Source organism: Phyllostomus hastatus, unplaced genomic scaffold (assembly GCF_019186645.2).
Source record: "Phyllostomus hastatus isolate PE091 unplaced genomic scaffold, TTU_PhHast_1.1 phas_contig_196, whole genome shotgun sequence".
Classification (NCBI taxonomy): domain Eukaryota; kingdom Metazoa; phylum Chordata; class Mammalia; order Chiroptera; family Phyllostomidae; genus Phyllostomus; species Phyllostomus hastatus.
In genome coordinates, this window is record NW_025333709.1 from 31,897,210 (window position 1) to 31,924,910 (window position 27,701).

A 27,701-nucleotide genomic window follows, 5' to 3' on the forward strand; every position below is an offset into this window, starting at 1 on the left:
CCTTTCTTCCTGAGGTGGACATTGAATCCCAGTGGGGTCCTCTAGGAACAAAGGTCCCCAGGCCGAAATTCAGCTCTGATTGCTCTTAAAGGGCCTTCTCATGGCATCTGTGTGGGAGTCCTTTTTTCAGACTCAGATCCAGACAAGCACCTTGCAGAGGCCCCTTGGCATGTTGCCTGTCTGACTATAGCTGCCCAGTCACTCTATTCTGAGTGTGGGAAAGGGGGAGGAAGGATCTTCTGCCTTTATCCTCCTTACGACAGCTGAGTCAGGTGGAATTCCTTGAGTAAAATTTAATGAACCTGAAAGCAATATAAACAAAATGCAACCTTTCAAAATACATTGAACCTAAGTTTTTGAGCTTATGGTAGCTCTCAATCTCACTTATCAGTCTTTATGTTCCAATTCTTCTGTCCAGAAGGTTAATGTTGGACCACCTTTAGAGAACGTATTGCATTCCCCTGATTGAATTTTGTCCCTTTCTTTTCCAAGGGAAGAGTTGGAGTAGTTTCGTGGGTGCAGGTAGTTGAGACATGCTGCTGCCCATCCCTAAAACGAGCCAGGCAGCCCTCATGCTTCTCCACGACATTCGGGGATTTCTGTCCCAGCCACAGCCACACTGCCTTCCCCGCCCCTCTGTGTGTTCATGCAGAGTTTCCATCCTGCCTCTCCCTTTCCCCTCCAGCTCTGCATTCTGAACTCACGGTGGCAGCTGCAGTCCTGGTGCTGCTGGTGATTGTGATCATCTCACTGATTGTCCTGGTTGTCATTTGGAAACAGGTGGGTATTTTTCTCAAAGAACTAAAAGTCTTGGAAGCCTTTAAGAACAGGAAGAATAGCAACCGAGTGCGGTGCTTGGCACAGAGAAGGAGCTCAGTAATTTTGTGTCGAGTCACTGTGTCCAGCCACTTTGCGGCTGCAGTTCGGCTTTGGTGCATTCAGACTTTGGTCATTTACCAGTTACCTGACCTGGTCACTTACAGAAGCCGAGGTATGAAATTCGCTGGAGGGTCATTGAATCCATCAGCCCCGATGGACATGAATACATTTATGTGGACCCAATGCAGTTGCCTTATGACTCGAGATGGGAGTTTCCCAGAGACGGACTCGTGTTGGGTAAGCTTCTCCCGGAGACATCTCCCAAGACTCCCTTTCAATTTGTATATAACTTTGCTCTTTCCAGGCCCGTGGAGGAAGGAGGGATCTCAGCTCGTGCTTAATGACAGCTAGGCAATAGAAATTGGCTTTCAGATATATATTTTTTGGTCTTGAAAATGAGTTAATTGGATAACCGCAATGATCTCCTTAAAATCTCATTTTATATAAAATGATGGTGAAAGAAAATTTTATAAAAGAAGAAGATATGAGACTTGCCAAAGATACCCATCAAAATGGCTTTGCTTTAGAAATGACACAAATTGAAAATGAGATGAATTTCTGTGACTAAAAAGGAACAGATGAGAAATGGATGAGGCAACCACAAAATGGATTTTGATCCAGTCCATTCCGAGGATGTATTAGGTACTTCAGAATATATGTTGAATATTTAGAATATAGACTCTAAAACTATAGGTACATGTTTAAGCAAAACTTGTAAAAATAATCAGCCAGTTTGTCACAGACTTTTCAAATATTTTAATCTTGGGCTGAGACCAAATATATGAAGCTTTAGTCCAGAGGGTTTTTCTAAAAAAACCATCACATTCTGAATGAATGAAAACAGGACAAAGAAATGAAAGTTAGACCTCGAGGCATGTTACCGAGAATATTATAACGATACGTACTCTGGAGGATGCCAAAGGTAGTGTTTGATATCTACGTGTGATTCCAAAACACGGCAAGGTTAGGTTTTCTTAGAGATACTTAATCTGAAATCAAATGAGACACTCTGGCTATGCCCAATTCTAATACTTATACCTGGGAACTAAGCTTATTATTATTTTTTTATATTTCCCTTTGTTTTACAAAAAAGAACAAGAAGCTGGTGAAAGTTAAGCAATAATAAAATATGAGGGGAAAAGTGCCAAATCCCCAGTAAGCCAAGAAGCAGTCCTGTGTTCCTCTGCTCCTGGGCACTTCTGGGGTGCAGGCGGCCAGTGGCTCCCTAGTTTGCAGCAGTACAGGCAAGGCCCTGCTGGCTGTCAGTGTCCCTGAGGAGCTGAGGCTTTCCCGGTGTGGCTCTAGGTGCTGGGACCAACCCCTCTGGAGTCTCCCTTTTAGACTCTGAGCTCTTTAAGAGTGGGGATGACAGCTTGCATTTTGTTTTGTTTCTCGCAACGCATAGCAAAGTGTTGGGCTCCCAGGGAAGGTTTGCCGTGCAGTTCCTGGTCCAACTGACAGACAAGGGGGCCAGCCTGAAGTTTACTTCACTGCTCATTGGAGTCAGGGACGTCTTGAATACTGGAGTACTTGCAGTGGATAAGGACTTATGGATGCAAAAGAAGCCACTGTTTGCACATGGAGAACAGAAGGGCAGAGAACCAGGGGTCTTGGGCGAGAGCCACAGAAAGCAAGTGCAGTGGAGCCCGGAGTCTGGCCTAGCACGCGAGCTGGTAGACAGTGTGCTCCCACTGGGGAGGGCTGCACCCTCCTTTCTCCTGGCCGTGTTTTCCTTTTCCTTGCAAATGTTATTCGACAAAAGCAATTATACTAATTTCCTTCCCTGTGGGCTCAGTTCTGGCTTTGACATGATGACTTGGAGGAATCATTATGCTTCCTCTGTAGTGGAAAAACACCACCCAGCTGTGCACCCACGAGCACAGGCTGTGGTAAATAAAGCTGATGAGCCCTGGCTGGCATGGCTCAGTGGGCTGAGTCTCCTCCTGCAAAGCAAGGGGTCGCCAGTTTAATTCCGGTCAGGGCACATGACTGGGTTGTGGGCCGGCTGGGGGCCTGTGAGAGGCAACTGATCCATTGTTTCTCTGGCACATGGATGTTCCTTTTCTTCTCTTTCCCCCTCCCTTCCCCTCTGTCTAAAAATATATTAAAAAAAAAAAAGCTGGTGAGCCACCTGACACCCCTGTGTGCTGTGTTCGGGCTGCCCACAGGTCGTATCCTGGGATCTGGTGCGTTTGGGAAAGTGGTGGAAGGAACTGCCTATGGATTAAGCCGGTCCCAACCTGTCATGAAAGTAGCAGTGAAGATGCTGAAACGTAAGTGTTCCTTGGTGGGGAGTTTTATTTGAACATGGAGATATTAAATGAATTGCTCAAACTCACAAAGCCAGTACATGCCAAATAGGACTAGCTCTTGGTTCCTCGGACTCTGTTTGGACTCTTGTCAGTTAGGTTTATTTAGATTGTTTTTGTTGCCTGTGTGTTGGAAAATTAAGAGTTGTTATTTTTAATGACTTCTTTTTTTACCCCAAAGGCTCGGGATCAGTTACTAGAGTCTCGACCAGAGTCACTCTCTCTCTCTTTTAGACTCTTGGTAAATAAAAGAATATCCAGTCACAGGATGAGCCATGTTTTTTGGCTTTTTCAGGGCAGTAGGTTGCTCGGAACTGATATGTAATTTATTTCTTCAACAGCCACAGCCAGATCCAGTGAAAAACAAGCTCTCATGTCTGAACTGAAGATAATGACCCACCTGGGGCCACACTTGAATATTGTAAACTTGCTGGGAGCCTGCACCAAGTCAGGTAGGCCTGCTGACCCGCGAGGGCATTCATAGAACACCTGTGGTTGTACAGACTGTCAGACCCAGCTCTTTAAGTCCCCACTTTGTACCTCCAAAAGTGCCAGCGAATAAATCCCTTGAATGGAGTCAACTGGATTCCACTGAATTGAGCAAAGCTCACTGTTTTTGAGCAACATCTCTTGTCAGTGCAAACACAGCAATTTGTGGCTTATCTGTTCACTTTCCAACCCATCTCCTAACCAATTTTGGTCCCCACAGGCCCCATTTACATCATCACTGAGTACTGCTTCTATGGGGATTTGGTCAACTATTTGCATAAGAACAGGGATAGCTTCCTGAGCCACCACCCAGAGAAGCCAAAGAAAGAGCTGGACATCTTCGGATTGAACCCCGCGGATGAAAGCACCCGGAGGTGGGTTCAGAGAGACGTTGCTGGGAATCATTGTTTTACAAGTCTTACCATGGAGAGAACCCACATCCTGGTAGGATCCATGTCTGCAGATTCTGTGCCAGGAGGCAGCAAGACTGAGAGTCCAGCGACCCTGCCCCATCGTCCCATGACACAGTGCCGATGAGTGCATGGTGTCTGCTGCTGTCTGAGACCAGGCTGTTGTAGACGGAGCCTTGCTGATAGGTTTGAATGAAAGGCAGAGTTGGAATTGTTCTGGGAGCCGTTTTCCTGTTTATATGTGGCCCACTTAACACCTATCAAAAATGCAGCACTGGCCAGGGATGCCTCAGTGCTTATGTTTTGAGTCAAACTGTCTGAGGGTCCCAAAGCTTGAGATACTGGTCCTCGCTGTACTTGGCTGGGCCTATCAATCAAACCAGTGATAGTAATCCCCAGTGCAGAAACCCACCAATGGCTGGAAAGATCTTTGTAGATCTGAAGTTCTGTAACATCAGGAAGTACCATGAGTTCACTTCATATTAAGTTACTCTACGGATACCAAATTGGTGCTAAATTTATTGAGCCGCAGGAATTGTCTGCCAAGCCACATGGCACCTGTCCAGGCACACCTGAGTTGAGATAATTTCTGTGTTTGTATGATTATTGATTAAGGCTCACCTCCCCAAATAGACCACCCCATGTGGAGGGTGCAGATGGGTATTACTTTTACTCAGCCCTGCCACCCCCGTGCCCAACATACTACCTTGCGGACTGTAGGTACCTGGTCGTCATTTACTGAATGTTGCATGATCCCTCTAGAGGGGCACCTGGATAAGGTTTCTCTTTCTGTTTTTACAGTTACGTTGTTTTATCTTTTGAAAACAACGGCGACTACATGGACATGAAGCAAGCTGACACCACCCAGTATGTCCCCATGCTGGAAAGGAAAGAGGTTTCTAAATATTCGGACATCCAGAGATCGCTGTATGACCGCCCAGCCTCGTATAAGAAGAAATCTATGTTAGGTAAAAGTGTCTCTGCTGACTCTTTGGGTGTTGTGCTCTTCCAGAGGTTTAATGTGATTCTCAGAATATTCAGAAGAAGGTGAACATACCTGGTAAATAGAACTGCCAGGCCTCAGAGTCCCTATATGCAGGTCTGTACAACCTGCCAGTGACCTTGAAAAGAAGAAAAACAATAAAGACAGACCTGATGTAATGAATTTTTCAGACTTTAAATATAATTATCTTAAAGAATTGTTACTCTGATATAATGATCTTTTTATAACATTTTTTTTTAAAGGAAGGTAGTATTGATGTTTTTTTCCCCCAATGCCCTAACTTGGCCAAATGAAAAGTTGGCAATCTTATATTGTAAAATTTAATTATGTAAATCTCTGATGTCTCTGGGTTCAGTGATCCTTGCTTTTAGCTTTGCTAATACCCAATTCGTGATAGAAAGTAGAAAGTGGACCATTTGAGGTTATATTTTCTGACAGGGGTGTTGTTTGAAGGGAGATCTGTCTGTTTCAAAGCAGATGGGCATGTGGCAGGGTTGAGTTGATGTATAAACCCTAGGGAGCCCCACTGATGCCCGTACCAGATGGACCACCCCACATCTCCTGGGGGGTGGTCCCTCCTCGGTCCTAGTCTGATCCCAGGCTTGCAGGGCGGAGGAGGCTACTAGATGGGACCGATGTCGACTTGTCCTGTGATCTTGCGTTATTGGATCTGAGCCCCCCACATTGGTCAATGACAGAAAAAATTTAGCTGCTATGGGAATTGTTTTGAAAATTACTAATGTGCTCTGAATGCTTTCGGGGTTCTTAAGTGGAAGGTACAATCTATTACAAGAACAATGTGTATCCCTGGCCAGGTGGCTCAGTTGTTTGGAGTGTCATACCATACACCAAATGGTTGTGGGTTCAGTCCCTGGTCAGGGCGTGTACCTAGGTTGCAGGTTCGATCCCTGGTTGGGACGCATATGGGAGGCAATTGATGGATGTTTCTCACATCCGTGTCTCTCTCTTTCCCCCTCTGCCTCCCTTCCTTTCTCTCTGAAATCAATTAAAAAAAAAACAACCCACAAAAACAACGTATCCTCGGGTGAGGATTAAAAAAAATAAAAAGAACGTGCTCATTTTGCAAAGCTCACTCAGTACACAATAATATTTTCCATTGCTGCAGTTCCAAGTTCCATTCATTCCCCGTTGCCAAATGGGTAGACTTCCAAGCCCTTTTTAAAGATGAGCCAGTGAGGGCTGTCGGAATCAGTGCTTCCTCTCCACTCCTGTATTGTTAAAAATAGTTTACATTGCTTCCCAGGCTGGACCTGGCTCCAGATGTCAGGGGAACCTGATTCATGCTCGGCCCGGGCCCTGTTGGCAGGCAGACCGCTGCTTCCTGGCCTGCCTTGAGCTGGCTGGAAAAATGTGAATGGCTGCATCTACTCTTCACTTGCCTGAAAATTTTCAAAAAGAACTGAGAACTGTTGGCCTAGATCGCCTCCTTCCTCGAAAACCCTGGGGCCCTGCCAGCTGGGACAGACCGGGAAAGTGGACAAGTTACAAAGGGAACAAACGCAGGGTCGCTGGCACTGATCTCTAAGCTTGCTACCTCTGGTCTGGCTGGTGGGTGATCTCCTTCACCAAATGAGCCAAGGACTGTGAAGGTGGCTTTAAAAAAAAAAAGAAAGAAAGAAACAATTCCTAGAAGATGGTTTTTCAAAAGGCCCTCATGTATATTCATCATGGAAGATTTTAGTTTTTATGTGTTTTAATGGTGCCTGATCTGATGTCCTAAGGTTAAAAAAAGAAATTTTGGAGGCAAACAACAAAATATGTATGAGAATCTATTAGGTTGGTACGTGTGTGTGTGTGTGTACATATATATATAAGATATATATTTCTTTTTAAGAAACTATTTATTTTTAGAGAGAGGGAAAGGGAGGGAGACAGGGAGAGTAACATCGATGTGTGAGAGATCCATAGATCAGTTGCCTCTTGTGCACCCCCTACTGGGGACCTGGCCCACAACCCAGGCATGTGCCCTGACTGAGAATCCAACCCTTTGGTTCTCAGGCCAGCGCTCCTCTGAGCCACATGTTTGTAACAGCCGGGGCCAGATGTTTACTTCTGTCTGAAAAGCTCATTACTTAAATTCCAAGGCATTTTGTCTAGAGTTGGCGTAGTTTAGATACCCACCTGTGAGGTGTGGAAACTCTATAAGAAAATCACTTTATGGGGCTCTGACTGTTGTGGCACAGTTGGTTGGGAGTCATCCCACAAAACAAAATGTCCCTGGTTCGATTCCCAGTCAGGGCACATGCCTGGGTTGCAGACTGGGTCCCCAGTTGAGGTGTGGGTAAGAGGCACCTGTCGATGTTTCTCTCTCACATCAATATTTCTTTCTCCCTCCCTTCCCCTCTCTAAGAAGATAAAAAGAAATGAGATTAAGAAATAATTTTATGGGGATGTAAAGTACAGCATAGGACATATAGTCAATATTGTAATAACCATGTACGGTGCCAGTTGGGTACTGGAAATATCGGGGAGAACACTTTGTAAAGTATACGATTGTATAAGGGTGTCCAACCTTTTCACGTCTCTGGGCCACACTGGAAGAAGAAGGGCTATCTTGGGCCACACATTAAATACATTGTGACATGTAATCATGAAAAAATCTCATAATGTTTAAGGAAGTTTACGATTTTGTGTTGGGCTACATTCACAGCCATCCTGGGCTGCATTCAGTCCATGGGCTGCAGGTTGGACACCCCTGGATGCTGTACACCTGAAACTAATACAAAATAATACTGGACTGGGTGTAAACTGTAATTCAAGAAATTTAAAGAAAAACAGAAAAATAAAAAGTCACTTTAGATGTTCCTTGGACAAGCGCATCTGACGAGCAGCGCCCCCTGCTGAGCGGCACAGGGGTCGGGGTGAGGCCCCTGCTGTGTGACAGTGCTGACACTCTTACTGGCTTTTCTGCAGAGTCCGAAGTCAAAAACCTCCTTTCGGATGATAGCTCAGAAGGCCTTACTCTGTTGGATTTGTTGAGCTTCACCTACCAAGTTGCCCGAGGAATGGAGTTTTTGGCTTCAAAAAATGTAAGTGCGTCCATGGAACAGATGTTTGTAGACTCAGGCCGCAGATGTGAATGAGGTGAGCGTGGAAGGTCGCTCTTGGAAAGGACTGGAGCAGTGGCTGCCCCTCTCTTCCTCTTCCCAGAGCAGGGAGGGGAGTCTGACATCCTCAGGTGTCTGCTCCTCTTCAGAACTTTTTTTGCTCTTGGGAGAAGTGGGAATGAGAACCTGGGAAGTGATCTCTTACGGCCAGATGAGCCTCTCCGAGGTGTGCCAGGCAGCTCCACGTGCCACCACGGCATGGCCAGTCTTGCAGGGGTAAGGCCATCTAGCAGTGGATAGATCGAGCCTGACGCCATTTCTTCCCTTTCCTCACAGTGTGTCCACCGGGACCTGGCTGCCCGCAATGTTCTCCTGGCACAAGGGAAAATCGTAAAGATCTGTGACTTTGGCCTAGCCAGGGACATCATGCATGATTCGAACTATGTATCGAAAGGCAGCGTAAGTGCTCCCCTCTCCCCGCATTTGGCATGCTTACCCTCCCTCACTCAGACCTCTGAAATCAGGTGTCGTTTCCAGCCATTGGGGTGCCCATCATTTCAGCGTGGACTCCATAAGACCCATGGGTGGGTGGGCTCCCGGGGTTGGTGAGAAAAGCACAGGCTGTGCAGCAGACTGCCCAGCTGTGAGCCCGAGCTCCAGGACTTACTAGTGTGGTAGCGGGGGCAAGTTACTAGACCACTCTGGACTGCGATTTCCCTAGGAGGGAAGAGACAATGATACCTACCTGTTGAGTTGCTGTGAGGGATTAAATCAGTGAACCCATGTCAGATGCTTAGGGCAGTGCTTGGCACACACAGCACCCAGTCAACATTAATATGTATATTGTGCACAAGGATGTATGTGCGTGCATTTCCAAGGAGAGCTGCTCCAGCTTCTAGCAAATTTTCAAATGGCATCTAAACCCCTAAAATGTGAAAACCATTAGAGCTCATGTATCTTAGAAGCCTAATTTTCTTAAAGATAGTCATTCTATCTTACACTTGAACTTTTCTGTTCACTCCTTTGCCATCTAAGCAGATGGAGTAGCTGGGGATACGGCCGCTACCTGTAGGTACTAATCCAGACTACCCCACCACACAGACCATGAGACAGCCCAAGGGGCTGCTGCAGCCACCCGCAGGACACTGGGCTGTGCCCATGCTCTGTGTGTTTCATGGGCTCTGCGACCATGACCTGTAGCTTTAGGCCTCTGAGTCAAGGTCTGTTCAAAAAGGTCGTGAGTCTCTGTTATCTGCCCAGCAGTTTTAGAAGGCTGCAGGATGCCGATGGGGCTGTTTGATGTGTCTGCCCAGGTTAGCGTTTCCGCAGAAGGTTGGACAACCTCACAAAAGGAGGCTGCGAAATGATCCTTCTGTCAGGCTCTTCACAGCATTTCTTCAGTTCAAAATGTAATTGGCTCTCAGATCCCTGGGTCTGTTCTTAATTTTGTTCCTAGGAACGCTTTAAACTAGGGCACAGGTCCAGTCAGGACTCAACACTTTTGGGGTAAAAATTCAAGATTATACACTTTTGGATGTTATTCCTTGGAAGAGCATCAGAGGGAACACTGACCATCCATCATTCATCAAATATTTATTGAGCGCCCACTGGGTGAACAGCAGTGAACAGCACACAGAAGACGCTCGTGTGGGCCAATGTTATTAGTGCGAGTTATTCTCAGCCCAGTGGGAAGAGAACCTCTTCCTATTTCTGCTGCTGTGGATCATCAGTGCGGCCACTGGGTTTAACTTCAGTCCCTCTTCCCTGTAGACCTTCCTCCCCGTGAAGTGGATGGCTCCTGAGAGCATCTTCGACAACCTCTACACCACGCTGAGCGACGTCTGGTCTTACGGCATTCTGCTCTGGGAGATCTTTTCCCTTGGTATGTGCCTGATGGCTCTGCTTGTTTGGGTGGTTCTGGAACAACATCAGAAGGGAAGCACTGTGTTTTTCCAAGCTCCAGGAGCTAATCAGGGTTGAGATACTTGGTGTGAGTCAAGTGCACTGTGGCCGATTTTTAGCACACTTTGTGCCCGTGCGATGTCTGGTGTGTGCCTGTGCAGAATGAGGTGAGGTTCTTGGGGAGCTGTGCCCTCACCCCTGACCTTTGCCCTCACTCCTGGCCTTTGCCCTTCCTCTTATTTGGGCCACACCAGAGTGACTTCCTCCCAGTGGGAGTGCTCCTGATGACACCCACTCGCCAGCTGCTTTTTCACCTCAGACTTTGGGTTAAGTGGGTTCACCAGTGGAGGGTTGTTCTCCCTCACATCATGGTGGTAGATGCTCAGGGGAAAGGTAGTGTGGCAAAGAGAAGGGTGTGGCTCCCCTTCCTGGTCATCATGTTGGAGGAGTAACACCTCCTAGTCGTTCGGTCACTCACCAGCTGCTGAACAACAGAGGTGCCCATGCTTCCCGGTGAGGGCTCCAGGAGTGGGCTGATTCACAACCCTGACTGCGGGACGGTTCATCCTGAGAGATGAGACTCACACACTTCATGGTAAACTGTTTGGTCTTGATTAAAAGTCCTGATGAAAGTCCAGACAGAGGGAAAAGGAGCCCTAGAGTGGCTTTGGAAGGCTTTAGAGAGGAAACTAAACTTGACCTGGCCTTGGCCATGTGAAGCGTTTCATGAGTTTACTGTTACTCTGATCTGCTAGTGAAGGGAGTCTTCTCTCCGCTGGCGTCCTTGTTCTCAGTTCTCCCTCCTTGGGCATCACCGTGGATCATCCCAGTGTGCACAGTGTGTTAAAAGCAGAGGGTTATCTCAATATTTTAAGCCCCACCTTTGACTTTTGCTTTAATTTCAGGTGAAAATGACTTTTTGTGACCTCAGTGATTCAAAATTTCTTTTGGTTTTCTATTTTGCTTTGTATGTGTAGGTCCAGTTGTCAGAAATATTGAAAAGCACTTTTGAGCTTTTTCTAGAGATACAGAATTTTTGCCCAGGGGGTTTGGACTTGACCAAACTAGAAGTCCTGCTAAAATGTAAGGTTTGGGTGGGGAGCTAACACATCTTCCTTTCCTTGAAAGAACCAGTACTTCATGGTGGGGATCCCCAAATGTTTTCTAAATGTGCTGTATTACCCCAATTATTTCAAAAATGTACCAGGCATTTGTTAACCCTGGTTGCTTTCCCCTTTGGCTTTCAGGGGGCACACCCTACCCTGGCATGATGGTGGATTCTACTTTCTACAATAAGATCAAGAGTGGGTACCGGATGGCCAAGCCCGACCACGCCACCAGTGAAATGTGAGCTTCTCCCCACCCCGTGGGCCCCATGTTCCTGCCCAGTGGGTCTGCGGGGCAGGTGGGGGCAGTGGGGATGGTGGGGTGGCATCTTCACTCCTCCCAGGGCTCACTCTGAGTTCTGTGCTCCTCCAGCTACGAGATCATGGTCAAGTGCTGGAACAGCGAGCCCGAGAAGAGACCCTCCTTTTACCACCTGAGAGAGATTGTGGAGAACCTGCTGCCTGGACAATATAAAAAGGTTTGTCTGTGGGACAGCATGGATGGACCTGGAGTGTACTATGTTACATGAAATAAATAAGGCAGAGAAAGACAAATACCATGTGATTTCACTTACATGCAGAGTCTAAAATGAACAAAACAGAAGCAAACTCATAGATACAGAGAACATTTTGATGTTCTGGATGGAAGAGGGTTTTGGGGGACTGGGTACCAAAGGAAAGGGGTTAAGATGTACAAATTGATAAATATAAAAAGTCACAGGGGTTTAAGGTGCAGCATGGGGAATGTAATTGATAATATTGTAATAACTATGTATGGTGTCAGATGGGTACTAGATTTATCAGATGATCACTTATAAATTACATAAATGTCTAACCACTATGTTGTACATCTGAAACTAATATGTCAAGTATATGTCATTGTATGTATGGCATATACTATGGCATATTATATGTCATACTGTATGTCAACTGTAATTAAAAACTTAAAAATATTTTAAAAATGAGCCCTAGCTGGCATAGCTCAGTGGATTGAGTGTGGGCTGCAAACCAAAGTGTCGCAGGTTTGATCCCCAGTCAGGGCACATGTGTGGGTTGCAGGCCACGGCCCCCAGCAACCGCACATTGATGTTTCTTTCTCTCTCTTTCTCCCTCCTTTCCCTCTCTAAAAATAAATACATAAAATCCTAAAAAAAAAAAATTTAAAACTGAAAGGTTTGCCTGGGCCACTTAAGATGGGTGGAAAGGAGTGCGCAAGGGGAGGAGGCGCTAGCTGGTGGCTATGCGAGCCAGCAGCACCGTTCAACACCGTTTTAAAGGAACGTTTTCAAAAGAGGGAAAAGATGGTGTGACCCAGCGGCTGGGGTTTTGTGGAGGGCTCCCCAAGGCCCTGGTGGCAGTGGCAAATGAAAACCCTCTTCCCCAGGGCTCCTCTTTCATCTTGGGGGTGCAAAACCTGTAAGCACTTTATTCTCCAGATGTTTGAGTATCTGAAGCTACCGTGCGGTTAGAAGTCTCAGGGCATCCACAGCCATTACATCGCAAATTTGAATGCACTTAAATCCATGCAAAATTGGCTTTTGCCAGCTGACTGGAAGGAGCAACCTCAGCTGTTATCTGTGGCTCCAGCTGGTTTTCTGTGGAATAGGAAACATTGTTCAAAGGAACAAATGTAATTTCATGGAACCAAGCAGGATATGTTAACGAATGAAAAAACTTTCTGCTGAGATGCTGAGAAGGAAACCCAGACACACTTGAACAATAAAATCAATTTCTTAGATTCAAATTAGAGCCACCCTGTAGACTTTTCATACTTTTGGCTTCTCTTCCTTCTTCTTGAGGAGGAGCAGTGTTCGGAGGTGGCACGCTGAACTGGAATTGAAATACTTTTGTCTATTCATTATCTCGCTGCCCATGACAAGTCCTGTAAGTGAGGCAGTGGGGAAGCAGAAGGAAATTCACTGTAGGTCAGTCAAAGACACCCTGGTTGGCGAACACGTTTTCATGGAAAGAGACTGGAATTAGTGTTGAAAGTATGGTCTCTTTAGATCAAAGGTTGTCAGTTATGAGTTAAATTTCTTCAATGTGTTGGAATCAGGCAGGCTTCAGGTGTGGCACTCCTTACGGAAGTCCTTGTCACCTCTTACCAGGACCCGTTCAGGCCTGGGAGCGACTGTGTGCGGCGGCCAGATGACGAGTCCAAGTTAGTCCCGAACAGCGGTGTGTGTGGGGAGGGATATAGGCACAGCTACTGACTCAGAGGAGTGGCTCCTAAGACCTGCCAGCAGCAGATTTCTGCCATGGGTGGTCTTTTTTTTCCCCTTTAAAATTTTTTTTTCAACTACAGTTGACAATTTGTATATGATATGTATATGTATAAAATGAATATGATTTTATATTAGTTTCAGGTATACTGAATAGTGGCTAGACATTCATATAATTTATGAAATGATCCCGCCCATAAGTGTAGTTCCCACGGCACCATACATCACTATTCATTGTAATATTCCCATTTTCCCTGTGCTGTACTTACATCCCTGTGCCGGTTTGGTGACCACCAATCTGTACTTCTTAATCCCTTTACTTTTTTCACCCCTAACCCCCTCCACTTGGGCAGCCATCAGTTTGTTCTCTGTGTCTGTGGGTCTGTCTTGTTTGTTCGTTTACAATATTTTGTCTTTGAGATTTCACATATTCAAGGATGTCCAACCTGTGGCCACATGCAGCTCAGGATGGCTATGAATGTGACCCAACACAAAAATGTAAATTTACTTAAAACATTATGAGATTTTTTTTTGTGATTATGTGTTGTGGTGCATTTAACATATTGCCCAAGACAACTTGAAGAGTTTCCTTTCCTGCTGCTAAATCTTTCCTCAGAGTTGCTTGAAGACAATTTCTGATGGTTCTGAGCAATGGGTGTTCTATATTTTAGTTGTAAATTTGATGTGGTAGTGCGAATAGGCAAGCCCTGTCTGCCTACCTGCCATCTTGACCAGAAGTCCCTGTATCTTGTTTTCTTTTTAAATTAAACTTTGGCTCTTTAAAAAAATATTTTATTTATTTTTAGAGAGAGGGGAAGGGAGGGAGAAAGAGAGGGAGAGAAACATCAATGTGTGGTTGCCTCTCCAGTGCCCCTACTAGGGACCTGGTCTGCAACCCAGGCTTGTGCCCTGACTGGGAATCAAACCGGCAACACTTTGGTTCGCAGGCTGGGGTTCAATCCACTGAGCTGCACCAGCCAGGTGGTAGCTTGTTTTCTTATCTATTCAGCTACCCTCTATCTTTTGATTGGAACATTTAGTTCATTTACATTTAAATGGTTATTGATAGGTACATAGTTACTGCCATTTTATTATTCATATTTAGGTTCTTTTTTTTCTCAAAAACATTTCTTTAACATTTCTTGTAATACTGGTTTGGTGGTGTTGAGCTTTTAATTTTTTCTTGTCTGAGAATTTCTTCATCTGTCCTGCAGTTTCAAATGATAGCCTTTCTAGGTAGAGCAGTCTTGGTTGTGGGCCCTTGCTTTTCATCACTTGGAATATTTTGCACCAATCCCTTCTGGCCTGCAAAGTTTTTGTGGAGAAATCAGTGGACAGTGTTATGGGAGTTCTCTTATAGATAACTGTGTTTCTGTTGTTTCTTTTAAGATTTTTTCTGCCTTTAACCTTAACACTTTTAATTGCATGTCAGGGGGCTCCTCTGCAGCTGAGATCTATCTTCTGATTTTTGACTACCACACGTGGGGGCGGGGGCAGCCTGTTTTGCATATCTGCCCCCCTACATGGCTGCTTCCTTATATCCTTAGTCATGGGACTTCTGTTTAGTCCCAGATGATTCTCCAGGTTAATAGTTTAGTGGTAATGTTGATGCGGTCATCGGAAGGGGTATCTCTTTCTTCATGTCCCGCATCTCTGGGGACAGTTGACATCTGACTGTCCTTCAGTTGTATAAATCCCACATCTGTGAGGTAATTTGAAAACAGTTAAAAAGTGTGTGTGTGTGTGTGTGTGTGTGTGTCTGTAGTTTGATCAATAACACCTGATTAACTATGGGAAACGGGTGTCTGCAGAGTTATGAAAAGATTCACCTGGATTTCCTGAAGAGCGACCATCCCGCTGTGGCACGCATGCGAGTAGATGCTGACAATGCCTACATTGGCGTCACCTACAAAAATGAGGAAGACAAGCTGAAGGACTGGGAGGGTGGCCTGGACGAGCAGAGGCTGAGTGCTGACAGCGGCTACATCATCCCTCTGCCCGACATCGACCCTGTTCCTGAGGAGGAGGACCTGGGCAAGAGGAACAGACACAGGTAGGTGTGGGCGTGGCCTCAGCTTCCAGCAGAACTCCCCTGCCCCAGCCCCTGCCCCTGCCCCTGCCCCAGCACTGCTGACACAGAGAGCTAGCTGTTGCCCGTTGCCCGGATGATGAGGCTGTGGTGGTGAATCTGTTTTAGGGGAGCAAGGGGTAGAATCCCCAAGGGGTCTGTTTAGTTTTGAAAATGCTTCCTGGGTGATCTTAATATGCGCCCCCTGGGGCTGGGGGAGGTGTAGGGGATGGATGGATGTGCTTCCCTGGTGGAGAATCTTTGACCTAAGTCCTCAGGTAATTTGATCAAACTGACACAGCAACTGGGATTATTGAGATACTTAAGCCCCTTTTGCTGTTTTCTTATGTAGTCATCCTGAAAGGTGAGAAGGGCTAGACTGGGCTATTTGACCCTGCATAGTGGTTTGTAACCCTAGCTGCAAGTTGGAATTGCCTAGGGAAATTTTAAAGCTACTGATAGACAAGCCTCACCCAGAACAAAATCTTAGACTCTCTGGGCATGGGCCCAAGCATGGTCTCGCTGATTTGTTTTTTCTTTTTAACTCTGTATTATGAAAGAGTTCTAATATGCACAGTTGAAACAGTATAGTGAGCTCTCAGGTATCCGCCACTCACCTGCAACGTGTATGAACTCATGGCCAGTCTGCACGCATAGCTGTGTTTACTTGTCCTCCTCTTGCCCACCCTGGGTTATTCGGAGGCACGTCTGAGTCATTGTATCATCTCGGCCATAAAGATTCTAGTATGTATCTCTAAGTGATAAAGGCTCTGTTTTTAAAAATAACTAGAGTTATTAAAAATAACTCTAATACCATTAGGTCATCCCCTAAGTTGACAATAAATTACTATCTAGTAGTTCGCTTTCCAATTTCTTTATCCTCTCACGAATATTGTGTTACATTTGGTTTGTTCTGTTCAAGACCCAAGTAAGAGTCACGCAGAGCATTTAATTGGTATTTCTCTATAAGTTTGTCCGCCTCTTTTTGCCCCCTTGCATGTTATTTGTAAAGAAACTAGAGCTTTTGCCTGTAGAGTTCTCACACTTACAATTCTGCTGGTTGCTTCCTGCAGTGCACTTTACCATCTGCTCCTGTCTCATAGTTTTGTTGTAAGCAGGTATTTTGTCTTGAAACTTGATTCAGCGCAGATTAGATTGTGAGGCAAGCATGCTTCAAAGATGGTGCTATGTCCTTCTGTCAGGAGGTCCCTACTATCCAGTTGTCTTTTTGTGATGCTAGCAGCCATTGGTGATCATTACCAGGTCCATTAATTTATTACCAAGATGCTGCCCATGCACAGCCAGGACTAGAACCGCTGGTTGACGTAGTCCAGAGGGAATGCCCCAGTCCCTTGCTCCTTCTGCCTCGCCCTTGAACAGAGCCAGGAGAAGGTGATATGGCCCCTGGTTCAAGATCCAAGTTGCTGTGAGTCTCCTTTTCCCCTCTTCATGCCATTGTGGTCCCTTCTTTTTCATGCAGTTGATTACATATAATTCTTTAGTCAGAAGCACAGGCATTATTATTTTGGAGGCTTATGATTGTGACCTCTCTTGGCCAACTGAGGTATAAGGTCTAGACAGCCCTTGCTTATCTCCATGCACCCGGTGATTTTAAAAGAGCGGTTGTTGTTTTTGTTTGGGAATGTGTGGTTTATATGAGATTTGGAGATGGGGCAAAGTAGTCTGTCTGACTTACCTTTCTAATTATCCTTAGCTCAGGACAATTTTAAAAATGTGTCTATATTTGTTTAGCACATAGTGTTTGTCTGAGTTTTGGGGATCCGTGGGAGAACTTCACGGGGGCAGGGGATGGCTGGACAGTGGGTGTTGGCACATTCCGCAGATCTGTCATCTGCCTGGTTACTGTGCTTTGTGTTTGGGGCTCTGAATAATATTTCAGTTGTGAAAAGGACCCTGCATCTAAATAAAGGTACAAAGTCACACTGGGATAAATAGCACAAGAAAGGGATCCCCAGAATTTTTTAGGGGTACAGGAGGCAGAATTTGACACAATATTCAATAGAGAGAACAATTCTAGTTGTTGAGTAGTTGCTGTGTTAGATAAGTAGAACTTCTGCTAGGGTGATACATTTGCTTTTTGAATTGCACAAACTGAGTCCCAAATGACTACACGAGGTTGGATGAGACCGTGACCGTGGGCTGAGCATGGTGCACGTCTTAGCCAGCTCAGGTTGCCATAACACGTGACACAATTTCAGGAGGCTTCAGCATCAGAAATTTATTTTCTCACAGTTCTGGAGGCTGGAAGTTTAAGATCAAAGGGTTGGCAGGTTTGGCTTCTCCTGAGGCCTCTCACCTTGGTGTGCAATGGCCTCCTTCTTGGGTCTCACATGGCCTTCTTCTGTGTTCGAGTACCTAAGGCATCTCGTCCTCTAAGAACACCAGTCCTCCTGGCTGGCGTAGCCCAGTGGGTTGAGCGTGGACTGTAAATCAAAGTATCGCAGGTTCGATTCCCAGTCAGGGCACATGGCAGGGTTGCAGGCCATGGCCCCCAGCAGCCACACATTCATGTCTCTCTCTCTCTCTCTCTCTCTCTCCCTCCCTCCTACCCCCCCTCTCCCGCTTTCTCCCTCTCTCCCTCCCTTCCCTCTCTAAAAATAAATAAATAAATCTTTGGGGGGGGGGGAAGAACACCAGTCCTGTTGGATTAAGGCCTCACTTTTATGACCTAATTTAGCCTTAACTGCCACTTTAAAGGTTCTATCTCCAAGTATAGTCATAGTAATATTTCAAGTTCAGCATATAAATTTTGGGGAGGAGCACAAGTTAGCCCGTAGAAGAGAAGGCGAATCCCTGAACTAGGATGCTCTGGGTGTGGCAGGCAGGAGTGGCCCTGAGGAACCCGATCGGCAGGCTCAGGATGCTTGGCCTTGGGCAGGGAGTGGGCAGGCAGAGGACAAGGGCTTGCTGTAGAGAGCTCAGGGTTCTAGGTCAGAGCCTATCGGGAGCCAGCCCTGGGCTATGAGGTGGGCACTGTGGCTTGGGAACAGGTGAGATCACAGCCATCAGCTCTGGTGTGCACCCTGCAGCCTGATGAGCAGCAAGGGTGATCTCGGGCTGAGTTTCTGTGGGAGTCCGCTTCGGGGGCCACACCCCTGCCTTCTGTCTGTGAGATGGGCTGTCAGCAAGAAGCATATGCCAGGCCCTAGAGGGCCAGTTCCAGGGGCATTGACTCTACTGCTGGACTCAGCTGTCCAACCTGCCCCCAAGGAGGGGGCCAGCAGTCCAAATCACAGCATCCAAGGAAGTGTCATAAATGCAGGTCCCAGCTGAGTCGGGATTAATGTCCACGGGTTGACTCTGGCCTCTAGCCATTGGCCAAGGCCCCAGGAACAGAGTGTGGCTTACCAGGGGACAGGGGATGTCAGAGCTAGACAGTCATCAAGACCAGCCAAGGGGTCGGGGGTTCCCAGTGAGGCTCCAGCACCAGGCTGTAAGTGGGGATGTGAGGTGGAATACAAATTAGTAACCAAGGCAAAAGCTCATCATAGAGAAGGGCCCAACCTGTGGGGTTGTGAAAGGAAACTTCAGTCCAGTAGCCCCATAGGTTTTAAGAGCTGCCCAGGCCATGGGGGTTTAGGATAGATGGCAGCAGACTGTTCCCCACGGGCTTCCACTGGGCCAGGCTCTGTTCTCAGCTTGGAAACGATACGGAGAGGAGGGGAGAGAAGCTGAGGAGTCGGGCTGGGCCGACAGGCAGGAAACAGCTGAAAGGGTTGAGAGCCCTTGTTGGGTATGTGTCAGAGCCTTCTTCTTTTGGCCGGCGGCCAGCCAATGGTGTGGCTTCCGTGCTGTGTATCAGCATGGCGCTGCCACCTCACAGCGAGGAGGAGAAACCCTTCCTGCCTGGCAGCTGATGGTCTGCTTGGAGCCAAAAGATATACATAAAGATTTAGCAATACAAGGCAGGATAGCCATGAAGCAGTAAGGGTTCAGGAAAGGAAGGACAGACAGGGACTCGTGATAGGCTAGAGATTTTAGGGAAGATTATTTTCCATAAGATTTTTGTGAAAACTTTTAAATGTCCAGAAAAATTGAGGGAATACATGTCCCACTTCGATTTAGCAGTAGTTAACATTTTGCTACCTTTGGTTTTATATAACTATGTGTGTATAATAGGTGTTGTGTGGTTCACGTACATGCATACTCATACTTTTTTTTTCCCTTGCAAAATTGTTTGGATCTAAATCATTTGAAACTCTAGCATACATTCCTTAGGAATAAAGATAACTCTCCTCTATAAGCACAAAAGCATGGTCATGTGTAAGAAAATGAACTGTTTCCTGATATCTGGTATCCAGGCCCTATACTAACAACAATAACTGAACATTTACTGGGCACCTGTTATATTCTAGGCACTGTGCTCAGTGCTTTATGGTTATTACCTCATTTAGTCACCTGAACACACAGAAGTATCGTTGGCACTGTTGTCATCCTATCTTTTAGGCAAGGGGACAAGGGGGTGATGTGACTAGTGTGAAGTCTCACAGAGTATTAAACCATTCCAGACCTAAGGTGTCCTGATTCCATAATGTCCCCTCTCCTCCACGACTCTACTAAGGGCTTTCACGTGGGCCTTCAAGACTCGGGGGGATTGGATGTAAAGAGGAAGGGAAGGAGGACCTTCCTGGGCCGGGGGAACATCCTGAGAACACAGTTTGGACCTTCAGGAAGTTCCAGGGACAGCAAGTGACTGGGCTGGCTGCAGTTTGCCCCCGATTTCACAGCCCCTCTGCTTTTCCTTCCCCATGCGTTTGATCAAGCAGTGCTTGTTTTCTCTTGCTTTGCAATTGAGTGGGAAAAGTAGTGAATTGTCTTAGCTTGTTAGCAACTCTGAGGAAAGATTTAGCAGCAGAAAAGGAAAGTGGAAGTGTGGAGATGCCCTGTGGACCTTGGTTTCCCCCGTGGCCCACTGCAGTGTGATGGGCAATGAGTCACTGTCCGGCTTGGTGGTAGAATCTTGTCCAACCGGGTGGTCCACCTTTGAACGCAAAGGATCTTGCAGGAAGAGGTCCTTTGCCTTTGAGGGGCCTTCCTAGAAATGCCACTATGGTCAGGTTGGTCTGTACTTGGCCGTAACCTTTCTTGTCTTTCCCTCTCCAGCTCACAGACCTCCGAAGAGAGTGCCATTGAGACGGGTTCAAGCAGCTCTACCTTCATCAAGAGAGAGGACGAGACCATTGAGGACATCGACATGATGGATGACATTGGCATAGACTCCTCAGACCTGGTGGAGGACAGCTTCCTTTAACTGGTGGGTTCGAGGGGCACCTTCCACTCCTGGAGCCACTTTGGATCCTTTTCAGAAAAAAACCACTTTATTGCAATGCAAAGTTTGAGAGGAGGACTTGGATGACGTGTAACGAGAAGTTCCCGGCCAAGGGCGTCAGGGAGCCTTCTCCGTATGAGTGAATGGGATATTTTGAAGTGAGCTTTTCCAGCATTGCCTCTTGCAGTGCTTCAGTAGCATCTCAGTGTGTGAAATGTGGAGGGAGATGGACAAGGAAGGAGTGGACCACGGAAGATGAACTTGGTGTTTCAAGGCATTGGTGCGATTCCAACATACACGATTTTTGTTGCAACAAAACTCCAGCATTGTAATTATGTAAATAACTCTAACCGAGGATGTGTTTAGATTTGTATTAACTATCTTCTCTGGACCTCTGAAGAGACCGACCACTCAACCCATCCATGTACTTCCCGCTTGAAACCTGGTGTCAGCTGCTGTTGAACTTTCTTACGAAGTACATGCAAAACCACTTTTGAACCTTAAAAGGTACTGGTACTACAGCATTTTACTTTTTTTTTTAGTGTTAAAGAGATAAAGACTAATGATTAACCAACCTTGTTTAATAGATTTGGGTTATTTAGAAGCCCGACAACTCATTTTTCTATTGTAATCGATGTCTATAATAATACTACTGTTATCGGTAATGCTAAATGTATAATATGTAACACGTTTTCCCTACAGAGAAAGCACAATTTTTAAAACATCCTTACTAAGTAGGTGACACGTTTGACAGTTTTTGACATTTATATCAAATAACATCTGTTTCCCTAGAAAGTGTGGTGATAGCTTTAGTGGATTCAATTTAGTTGAAGGTAGAGAGCAAAGGGAAGCCGCGTCTTCCAGGAAGTCAGAGTTTCTTACTGTGTGTGCCGAGTAGGTCCCCTGGTCGTCGTACTGAAAACGGTGAACTGCCCTCGGAAGTAATGGGTTTCGAAACAAACAAGCAAAACCCCTGAATCCTAAATGTTCTCAGCATAAAGGCTTACGCCTATGGCTAACATGACTTCTCATGTTATTACCAGTGGAAAATACAATCATCAGCAGGAAGATGCCATTGGCAGAGGTCTTTTCATGCCTGGTGGTAACTTTGGATCCCAACATATATATTTTTAAAATTCTATGAACCCTAAAAGAGTCAGAAGAATGCCCTGAATGTGAGCCCTCTTTCTTCATCTCTTGCCCCAAGGAGAAATAGTTTGAAACCCTGAGACCATAAAGGCATTCATTGCTCAGTGAAGGCTGTGTGTGCCTTTGTTTGGATCTTTGGTTCCCAAATGGAACTGGCAACCAGAACCCTCAGATGCTAAATCCCCACCCCAGAGACTCTGCATTCTTATGTTGGGAGGGGAGCAGAGACTTGTATTTTCATAAATGCCCCTGCTCTTCTGATTAGCCCAGATTGGGAAATGCTGGCTTAGATGATAGGAAACTGCCATGGGAAAAAAAATAATTTAAATTAGGAACTGGGCCAGAAATCAGCCATGCAGGAAGCCTACTATTTAAGTCCTTGGCTTGAGGTCAGTGCCATGTAACGCTGCATATCTAGCAATTGCTACCTTTACTTTAACTTTTCAGTGTTAGAAGACCTACATGCTCAGCCTCAGACGAAGGTAAAGACACTGCTTCCCACTGCATGGGGGGACGGAACTCCCTCTTCCCTGATCCCCAAAGTGCATGTACAAAAATGGTGCAATTCCGCGTGCCAAATCTCTAGAACCAGGTCAATATTTTGGTGGAAATATAATCAAAAAGTTTTACTGATATTTTGGGGTTAGATGGAAGGACAAACTGTCACATCCACCGAAACTGTCAAAGAGGCTGGTGTGGGTTCATTGGCATTCTCTGCAATGCTGCTTAATCGCTGGCACCATATGAATGAAACATGGGCTGTGATTACTGCAATCACTGTACGTGCTCCTGGCAGGTGATGCTTTGGAAGACATAAAAGCAATAACAAGGTACTTGACTATCTACTGGTGTAATCTCAATGCAAGCTCCAACTTTCTTATCCAGCTTTTTCAGTGTGAAGACTGAGCCAGATTGGCCAATTAAAAAAAAAAACAAACCACCTGACTAGGTTCTGTTGAACCAATTAGACTTGAAATACGTTTGTGTTTCTAGAATCACAGTTCAAGCATTCTGTTGATCACTCACTCTCCCTTGTACAGCCTTCTTTTTTTGGTACTTTGCATTTTGATATTCCTTTGAGTCTCGCGTGACATCATCAGGCTGGATGAAAATTCCCGGACCAGCAGGTTCCAGTCCTAATGAAGGTCCCACCTGAGCTGGTGTGTAATTGCATTTTTTAAAAAGTGTTTTCAGCATATCATAGATTTGTTTACTGTATGGCCTCCTGCAAAGTCCCCAAATGAAAATTTGCCAATCCTTCCTATTTTCTGTGTTTATGAAGACAATCAAAGCTGGCCTCAGAGACACAATTTGTGACTTTTAAAATGATCAATGATGTCCTTAAAATGTGGTCTGCCAATCTGTAACAAAATGGTCCTATTTTTGTGAAGAGGGACATAAGATAAGATGATGTTATACATCAATATGTATATATGTATTTCTATATAGACTTAGAGAATACTGCCAAAACATTTATGACAAGCTGTATCACTGCCTTTGTTTATATTTTTTTAACTGTGATATTCCCCACAGGCACATTAACTGTTGCACTTTTGAATGTCCAAAATTTATATTTTAGAAATAATAAAGAGAAAAATACATAAGTGTTCCCAAAACTGTGGTGTGGTGAATGTGTGAGAAGAACTAACTCGATCATAAGGGTCTCCCAATGCAAAATGTATTATGAATCCCCGTTCATGTTTTTGTTCTTAAACATGTAAATGAAGATCTTTATATTTCAATAAATGAGATATATATAATTTAAAGTTATGCTAAGGTTCCAGCATTTCTGTCTCTAGTTTAATCATATAAATTAAAGCAATCTTGTTCAATTTTTTTTACTTAGCGACATTCCAGTAGAACTCTGTATTAAGGTTTTTCTTTTTAAATGTTTAACTATATTCTATCTTCACAGAAAACAAACAAACAAATAAGCAAACAAAGAAACCTACAGCCTTCAAGGAAAAAAATGGTATTAAAATTTATTTGACCAAACAGGATTTAAAGCTCCAAAAGATTAATGAAATTTTCCTAAAGTTAAAAAAATAAAACATTGCTGGCAGTAGGTTAAAAACACAACTTAGCTTTCCCAAAATGCATTTCCATTATATTTTCTTTTTTTTGTTTAATTAATTTATGTATTTTTTTTATAATTTTTTAAATTGTATTAAGGTTTTGATGAAGCCAACAGAAAACTTAAGGCTTAAAAACTATTTCAGCTCGTCAGTTCTCAGACCCAGCATTTGACTTAAAGATGATTGGCACTTGGCTCATCTTTGATTCTATCTTTACTTGTTTGTTTGTTATATTAGCATATTGTTATTTTTAAATTTAAATTTCATTTTTCAATTACAGTTTATTTCAATATTATTTTATTTTGGGTTCAGGTGGACAGCATAGTGGTTAGACAGTCATAGAGTGTTTACATAGTAAGTACCCGCCCCAATATTTCCAGGACCCGTCTGACACCACACATAGTTATCACAATATGACTGCCTGTATTCCCTACGCTGTCCGTTACCTCCCCACGGCTATTTTGTAAGTACCAGCAGGTACTTCTTAATCCCTTCACCTCTTTCACTTAGCCCTCCAACCCCCTCTTTTCTGGAAACCACCAGTCCGCTCTGTGTCTATAACAGCATATTATTGTGCGATGTTTTCTACCCTGTCTGTGTAAAGAGTACATGACTGCATTCACTCTGGGCAGCATCCAAACATGGCAGAAGTGCGTCAAGTACAAAGTTAAAGAAGTTTTCCACCATGCCTTCCTCCCTGTCCCCATCCTGTTTTCCAGAGGCAGACATGCACCATCTGGTGTGCGTTCTTTTACCCTTCCCGCCCCCTTTCTGTACCTCTGCTCACGCACATGCGCAGGCACACCTCGGAGATGTGGCAGGTTCCGTCCCAGCCACCGCAATACAGCAAGCCTCTCGATAAAGCGAGTCGTCATCTTTTTACTGGGGCAGGCTCTTGTTTTCAGTGTGTAAACCATAATGTTTGTGAAGTGGAATAAACCTATTTTTGCTTTCTATTTACCTAGGTAGGGTTGTACTTTAGGTTATGCTTTGTAATAGGCTTTTCTTTCTAAAGATTCTTTATTTTTTAGAGCAATGTCAGGTTCACAGCGAAGTTGAGAGGGAGGCACAGAGATTTCCCATGTGCCCCCTGCCCCTGCACATGCACAGCCTCCCCCTCAACATCCCCCGCAGAGGGGTGCACTTGTTACTGTCGATGACACGTCCTTGTCACCAGGGTTCCCGGTGCTTTTTATTTTCAGTACTACATTTTGAAGATTTATGTGAGAAGTCTATGTAGATAGACCTCCCTCATTTTTCTATCAGCTGCATAGTATCCCACTATGTAACTGTATTGTAATTGTGCCCTCATGTTCCCATAGATGCTTTTATAGTTGCCAATTCTTTTCTTTGAAAATGACTTCATGATCATCCCAGTACACAGAGTTTTGTTAACGTAGACTCCTAGAAATAAAATCACTAGGCCCAAGGGTGTGCAGAGATGAATTGCTGTTGAGTCTAAGTCTTCAGATACGAGCGGCACAGGGAATTCTTGAGCATCTGCACACGAACCACCTGCTTTGAGATTACCTGCAGCTCCAGGCTCTCCCCGCCTCGTATTGCTCACCGTGATTCGGTATGTGTGTGGGAGTGTGTGGGCCTTTGCATTCTGAAGAATGCCCAATCAAATGACTGGGGATTTTAAAAATGATACAACTCACCTTCTTTTCAGTGCCTGGATCATGGAAATTGGTTATGTTGTTAATAACTGGAATATAGCATCCTATCCCAACTTAACTCCTCTTACTCAAGTTCAAGTAGTCTGCAAATTCAAACACACCTCCTTGGAATTAAGAGCTGGAAGGAGCTGCCGAAGGTTGGGTATTGGCTTGGCCTCTGTTCCAGCTCCAGGAAGGAGACAGGTCATCCTGCTGATTGAACAATGGTGGCCTAATGTAGCATCAAATTCATGCTTCAAGCCTGCAGAGAGATCTTTTTGTTCTCTTTAATGTGCAATTTTACCTCTTAGTGCCATGCGGACAATTCTGCCTCTTCTTTGATGTGCAATTTTACCTCTTAATATCATGCAGATAATTCTGCATCCTTTGTCTCATCTGTTACCACTGGAGCGTTTTAACACTTTTTGAAGATACTCTTTGCATTGACTTATTTTGATGCTTAGCATAGTGCTTTGAAGCTGGGGAGACATTTCATAGATGAGGAAACCAAGTGACTTGTGAAAAGCACGTGGCCGACAAATGAGAGCACTGAGCTCAGAAATTTCAAATACACGAACTCCAGTGCTGTTCATGCACTGCGGTAAACCATGGAAAAGCAAGAGCTGGTGGAAACATCTGTGCTCAGATGCACAGTAGGCTGCTTTGCTCCTTGAGATATTTGAAAAGACAAGTGATGGACTGGTCAGCCTGCAGAACTCTCTCATGCATTTGTAATAAGAACAATTTCTTTTCAGGCTACACCACCACCGTTCTAATAATGGACATTATTATTTTAATAGTTATGAGCTTCATAAAATGCTGTTCAGGAAAATGGCTTAGAATACCTGAATCCATCATAAACTAGGCAATTTTCCCCGGGATAACAGAGCGATAGAAATGCTTCATTATCTCAGACACCAAACACATATATGAATTAAACTGAACCACATTGTTACAGCAAAATCAATATACTGTGCTTACAAAGGGCACATTTTTTTCCACAATTAAAATATATATCAAAATACATACATGGCCTTAATTAACATTCTGTTCTGCCTGCCTGGTTACATAACTAGCACCATGTCCTCCGGAATAATGAATGCATCCCCCCAAATGTACGCACACATGGCTGATGTTTCCATCACTCACGTTTTAGTCTACAGGCAAAGTGATGGAGACGTCAAGGACACATTGTCTCACATGGCAGGGGGAGCATATTTGCTCACTCTTTCTGCTTTATAGGCTAATTGGAATTTTAAAAAAATTTGCCACATTATCCTGGCAGATGGTATTTGGCTTTATCGTTATTCATGGGTATTAATGACTTCCCTCTGGAGCATGTGTATCCTGTCTGCTTTGAATTGCATTACAGACTGCTGCACGCAGAATCGGGTCCAGGCTCTTCTGGGTGGTGATGAAGCTGCGCGCTGCCTGGTCGGTCAACGTCGGTCACTTGATTAGGAATTAAGTAGCTCTTTGAAATGTGGAAAACGATTTTCTTCTCTGTGCCGAATACCGCAGCCCATTTCTCATTTTCCTCAGCTTGCTCTCCCACAGGGTGGCGCGCTGTAGCTGGTGCCCGGAGACAATGGCAGAGCCGGACGCGTCTTTCGTCTTTCGTCAGCCTGGGATTATTAGACATCCTTTCTTTCCCCCTCGGAAGGTGGGGGCTCGGTTTCCTCAATGAGGAAGATGCATGACAACGGGATGCAATGATCCTGCCGCAGAACAATATTTTTAAATGAATTCCTTCAACAAAATGTATTAGAGAACAGCCTTGTCTTTGTTTACTCGATCTCTCAAATGCCTAAGTCTCTAAAAAGCCTAAATGAGGCAGCTGGCAGCATCGATTCTGACCAGCTAATCACCTGAGGGGAGCATGACGTCACAGAGCAGAGCAGTGCAGAGCGGAAAGTTGTGGTCAGTGGAAGCCACAGTCCTTACCTGGAAGCAACAAAAACTCAGAAGCGTGGGGGACAAATGTAGCTTATGGGAGCCTCCGGAGAAACCCGGAGCTTTTCTGCGAGCAGAGGCCACAGCGTGCTGTTGGAACAGTAGAGAGTGGGGAGCTGA

At 45.1% G+C, this 27,701-nt stretch overlaps 1 protein-coding gene across 6 annotated transcripts in view; it reads left to right on the plus strand.

Moving 5' to 3' along the window:
• PDGFRA (platelet derived growth factor receptor alpha) overlaps positions 1-23,665 on the plus strand; it is a 46,820-nt gene extending 23,155 nt beyond the window's left edge. For all 6 annotated transcript variants that reach the window (XM_045833913.1, XM_045833911.1, XM_045833912.1 and 3 more), the window contains exons 11-23: positions 686-780; positions 984-1,116; positions 3,048-3,152; positions 3,530-3,640; positions 3,898-4,051; positions 4,889-5,055; positions 8,025-8,140; positions 8,495-8,617; positions 9,929-10,040; positions 11,308-11,407; positions 11,540-11,645; positions 15,200-15,441; positions 20,581-23,665. In XM_045833913.1, the coding sequence (XP_045689869.1) occupies positions 686-780; positions 984-1,116; positions 3,048-3,152; positions 3,530-3,640; positions 3,898-4,051; positions 4,889-5,055; positions 8,025-8,140; positions 8,495-8,617; positions 9,929-10,040; positions 11,308-11,407; positions 11,540-11,645; positions 15,200-15,441; positions 20,581-20,728 (1,712 nt within the window). In that variant the 3' untranslated portion in view covers positions 20,729-23,665. The remainder of the gene's footprint in view (positions 1-685; positions 781-983; positions 1,117-3,047; positions 3,153-3,529; positions 3,641-3,897; positions 4,052-4,888; positions 5,056-8,024; positions 8,141-8,494; positions 8,618-9,928; positions 10,041-11,307; positions 11,408-11,539; positions 11,646-15,199; positions 15,442-20,580) is intronic.
• The last annotated feature ends 4,036 nt before the right edge of the window (positions 23,666-27,701 follow it).